Genomic DNA, 5,251 nt, shown 5'->3' on the forward strand with positions numbered 1-5,251 from the left:
CTTTATATACTCTTATTACCAAATCTTAGTTAATTAAAAAAAATCATCTTAATTTATAATTTAACAATAATAATAACTTATACATTAAATTTTAAAAAACCAGTTAGTCCATCATTTCGGGTGAAATTCAAAAACTGCCAGATTTACAAGTGGTAATTGAAAAATAGTTATAGTTTCAAAAGTAATCGAAATTTAGCTACTTTTCATATAAACATAAATGTGAACGAATGCACTGTTCAAAAGCCGAAAAATATTCCAGTATAATATACTGAACTTCCAGCATAATATACTGGAGTTCTAGCATAATATACTGGAGTTCCAACATAATATACTAGTCAAGCATAATATGTTGGAAGTTCATACACAGGTGCTCCAATCTCCAGTATATTATGTTGGAAGTTCCAGCATAATATGCTGGAAGTTCATACATATGTGCACTAACCTCAAGTATATTATGCTAGAACTTTCCGTATTGCAGCAAAATAATGACTATTTTTTAATTACTTTGCAAGTACTGACTATTTTTTAATTACCAATCCGAAAACTGGATAGGTCGTGCTATTTTTGGCACTTACAAGAAAAGCTACCAGGAAACTCTAATTACTTAACCCCCCCCCCCCCCTACCCAGCTTTCAGGTTAGTGATTTCAACGGCTGAGATCTTCTCTCTCTCGTCACTACCTCTCAATTCTGTATTTAAATACTTATCAATGTAAGCAAGTGGCAGACTTGTTTTCAGCACCGCCGCTCTGATTCTACTTTTAACCTCTCTCTCTCTCTGCTCTCTATTTTTCTGGGATTTCTCAGTATCACAGGTACTTCTTCTTTCTTTATATACTACTTGTCAAAGTTGCAATTAATTTGCATATGATGCTTGCACCAATTCACTCTTTTTTAATTTTAAGAGAAACACTTGTATTGAGTTTAAGATTAATTTATCGTGTTTTTAAAGGATAAAAGTCTATGTAATTATTGATTTGGCACATTAGTTCTGATTTTTCTTGGGATTTTGTCAATCAAGATTTCAGCTTTCTGCTAAAAATCGATTCTTTTTTCAAGTATAAACAAAAGGGTGTCATATTATAATGTATTTCTTTCCATTTTAACCATTTTTATACTCAGACATGTTGTCAAATAAATTTTCTGTAGATGTAGCTTCAAATTTGATTTCAATTGATTTAGATTTAGTACTAGCATATTTTTTTCTGGAAAAAAAATCTTATTATTTGTTATAATTAGAAAAGATTTTGTCTTGATATTTTTGCAGAGTAGATGGTCATGGATAAAAACTATAAGGGGCTATATGAAGCAACATCTGCAATTCAATTAAAGGATGAAGATTTGTCATTTTTTCCGGATCTGAATTTAATTAACAATCTCAGAGTTAGTGATCATACTTTAGTCCAAAGAAATCATGTTAACATACCACAATTTCAACCTGATGTTTTAGTTCCATCGGCCGTCTATAACACTCATGAGGATTATGATTTTAGTGATGTAGTGCTTACGTACATAAGTCAAATGCTTATGGAAGAGAATATTGAAGAGAAGGCTTGTATGTTTCAAGAATCTGCAGCCCTTCAAGCTGCTGAAAGATCGTTTTATGAAGTTATCGGAAAGAAGTATCCTCCGTCCCACAATCAGGAAATGCCCAATTTAGGTCAGATCGATGGGCGGTACCCTGTGGATTCTAGTAGTAGTAATTATGTGGATTCTAGTAGTAGTAATTATTATAGTTGTATAAGTGATGTTAGTGATGGCTTATTATGCCCAAATTGGAATCCTGATATTGGTGGTGATAGTGACTCTTCACATGCTCAACATTTTCCGGTTGATGGTGCTGTTGCTTCGACATCTCAGTCGTCCCACAGTTCGCCAAGCAGCTCCGGAACTGTCACCGATGCACATTTGGATTCGCCCGTGAGCTCGATTCAGATACCGGACATATTTAGTGATAGTGAGTCTATCATGCAGTTTAAGAAAGGCGTCGAGGAAGCAAGTAAGTTCCTTCCTACGGGTAATAGTTTGCTCCTTGATGTAAGGTATAATGTAGTGGGAAAGGAGGATAATGAATATGGAAAAAATGCAGTGGTGAAGGTGGAGAATTGGGGGAAACATCAATCTCCTGAAGGGTCAAGAGGGAAGAAAAACGTTCATCATGATGATGTCGATGCTATGGAGGAGAGAAGTAACAAGCAATCTGCAGTTTTTTCTGAATCAACTGTTCGATCGGAAATGTTCGATAGAGTGTTGCTATGCAGTGGAGGGAAAAATGAATCTGCTCTTCGTGAGTCCTGGCAAACTGTATCCAGTAAAAATACTCCAGAGGACGGCCTTCCGAAGGGATCTAATGGTCGGAAGTCCCGCGGAAAGAGGCAGGGGAGTAAAAGAGATACAGTAGACTTAAGAACCATTTTGACACTTTGTGCGCAAGCTGTTGCTGCAGATGATCGAAGGACAGCAAATGAGTTTCTGAAGCAGATTAGGCAGAATTCTTCTTCTATGGGGGATGGGATGCAGAGGCTGGCCCATTACGTTGCCAATGGTCTTGAGGCACGCATGGCTGGTTCCGGTACTCAGATTTATACCGCCCTTATTTCCATGCCTACGTCGGCAGCTGATGTCTTGAAAGCTTACCAGCTATTTCTTGCTGCTTGCCCGTTTAGAAAGCTCTCAAACTTCTTCTCGAATAAGACAATTATGAATGTAGCTGAAAGGGCTAAAACAGTACATATTATAGATTTCGGTATTATGTACGGCTTCCAATGGCCTTGCTTCATACAACGTCTCTCTTCTAGACCGGGTGGACCACCCAAGCTCCGTATAACGGGGATAGATTTTCCAAATCCTGGTTTCCGGCCAGCAGAGAGAGTTGAGGAAACAGGAAAGAGGTTAGCAAATTATGCCGAGAGTTTCAATGTTCCGTTTGAGTTTAAAGCTATAGCAAAGAAGTGGGAGACAATTAAAGTGGAGGATCTTGAGATCCGGAAGGACGAGGTTCTTGTAGTAAACTGCTTGTATCGGTTCAGGAATCTACTTGATGAGACTGTGGTTGTAAATAGTCCAAGAGATATTGTATTGAATCTCATCCGGATGTTGAAGCCTGATGTTTTCATACAGGGAATTGTAAACGGTGCTTATAATGCCCCGTTCTTTATCACACGATTCAGGGAGGCACTTTTTCACTACTCATCAGTATTTGATATGCTTGAAGCTAATATTCCCCGTGAAATTCATGAGAGAATGCTGATTGAAAAGATAATATTTGGGCGGGAGGTGATGAATGTCGTAGCGTGCGAAGCTGCTGAGAGAATTGAGAGACCAGAAACATACAAGCAATGGAAGGTTCGAAATATAAGAGCTGGTTTTAGGCAGCTTCCTTTGAACGAGGAGATCAGGAGTACAGCAAAAGAGCGGGTGAAGGCGTATCACAAGGATTTTGTGATTGATGTAGACGGTCATTGGCTACTGCAGGGATGGAAAGGTCGTATTGTTTATGCACTTTCAACTTGGAAGGCAGCTTATTAAATTTGTCCCCATTACTCGTGACAGAGCAATGCAGGGTAAGACTGCGTATAATAGACCCTTGTGGTCCGGCCCTTCCCCGAACTCCGCGCATAGCAGAAGCTTAGTGCACCGGGCTTCCCTTTTTTTTTTACTCGTGACAACTGACAGAGCAAGTTCCTGTGCCGGACTTTGCCTCTGCCCCTCAATTGTAAACTGGTTTATGGTGCCGACTCCTTTGAAGAGCAAAGGTAATAGTTTTCAATAGAAAGTGAATATTTTGTTCTTGCTATATGCAGACTAATTGTGCACCTTTGCCTGGACTTTATTGTAGGGTAATGTAATTGTTACAACGACAAAGGTTATGTGCCCCACTCCAATTTGTTTGGGACTGAGACATAGTTGTTGTTGGTTTACAACGACAAAGGTTATGTGTCGTGGTACTTATTTGTCTCAGCAGGAGGCTAAGTGAGACGCAGAACTTGGAAGTGTGCCGCCTTACCTTCTCCACTGCAATAAGTCGTGGCGTTCATTGTCAATGTAACAGTGAACTGACAAACAGCGCGGTAACATAACTTTTCCCTGGTACTGCTTATTTTTCCAGGACATGTAAAACATTGCGAGCCGATAGGTAGTTAAATTGGTTTTAGGGCATGAAAAGCTACTTCTTCATTTGTATTTTACATCTGTGATTGACCCTGTCTATCAGTTGTAGCAGTTAATTATAAATTTTGAAGAATTTTCGTGGTATCGCTACTAATTTAGGCGAGTATCAAATGCTTGTTGTGCATTCGGATACAGTTACTTTCCAAAAGTATGATAAGATTCATTCATAGTTTGAAATATTTGATATTGATACTGAATTTTGTCAACTCTGTGCTGAGTTTATTATGCCTTAGATCAGATGTACTTTGTTTGAGTCTTGTTAATTGACTTGTGCACAAAGATGCTCTTATTAAAATCATGCCTTCTTTAATGAGTTTGTTGACCATGTTAATTAAACAAGTTATGTGGAGATTAGGAATGCAATCTAACCAATTGTATAAATTATGAGTCTATTATCAAGCAACCTCCACTTCCAACCAAGAGGTTGTGAATTCGAGTCTCCCCAAGAGCAAGGTGGGTAGTTCTTGGAGGGAAGGATGTCGGGGGTCTATTTGGAAACAACCTCTCTACCCCAGGGTAGGGTTAAGGTCTGCGTACACACTATCCTCCCCAGATCCGGATTATACTGGGTGGTTGTTGTTGTTGTTACGAGTCTATTATTAGGAATCTTTTTGAGTTTTGTATTCGAAGCGTAGCGGGGGTTGAACTGCCATTTTATCAAAGTCAAAATGATTTTTGAATTCAGAAGTCTCGTTCACCTTATAATATTTGAACTTATGATCCATTGAAGTTTCATATTGGAAAACAGCGTTGGGATGCGATAGTTCTCATTTATTTCCTGTCACTCCCAAAAAATTGGTATTATTATGATTTGGAAAGTCAAGATAAAATTACCTATAAACGATTGCATTTTTACTATTTGACGAGTCAATTTTTTTTTTGGAATATAATTTCTTGAAATATTTTAAAATTTTCTTGATTTGTGGCAATCTTATCTAGTTAGTAAATATTATATTTAATCGTGCAATGTAGAAATAGAAGGTAAAATTCTATACATAAGACCCAATATTGTTTGATCCATGTGGTCCCTGCGTGTAATGTGGTCGGAGTCGTCTGGTCCCTACTAGGGGTGTTCAAAAAAA

The 5,251-nt window shown here is 38.1% G+C and overlaps 1 protein-coding gene across 2 annotated transcripts; it reads left to right on the top strand.

Moving 5' to 3' along the window:
- Positions 1-688: 688 nt before the first annotated feature.
- Positions 689-4,375, top strand: LOC107766107 (scarecrow-like protein 14). Of its 2 annotated transcripts, none has more exons than XM_016584830.2 (3): positions 689-814; positions 1,272-3,754; positions 3,838-4,375. In XM_016584830.2, exon 2 carries the CDS (start codon positions 1,272-1,274, stop codon positions 3,525-3,527), a length of 2,256 nt encoding a protein of 751 aa, XP_016440316.1. In that variant the 5' UTR covers positions 689-814; the 3' UTR covers positions 3,528-3,754; positions 3,838-4,375. The 2 variants fall into 2 exon arrangements, with proteins under 2 accessions (XP_016440316.1, XP_075089637.1); XM_075233536.1 differs by having other exon boundaries at positions 690-814; positions 1,267-3,754.
- The last annotated feature ends 876 nt before the right edge of the window (positions 4,376-5,251 follow it).

This window comes from Nicotiana tabacum, chromosome 16 (genome assembly GCF_000715075.1).
Source record: "Nicotiana tabacum cultivar K326 chromosome 16, ASM71507v2, whole genome shotgun sequence".
NCBI classification, from domain to species: domain Eukaryota; kingdom Viridiplantae; phylum Streptophyta; class Magnoliopsida; order Solanales; family Solanaceae; genus Nicotiana; species Nicotiana tabacum.

What these genes read in the sequence shown, in the direction of transcription:
- LOC107766107 (XM_016584830.2), top strand. Translation starts at nt 1,272, where the DNA reads ATGGTCATGGATAAAAACTATAAGGGGCTATATGAAGCAACATCTGCA.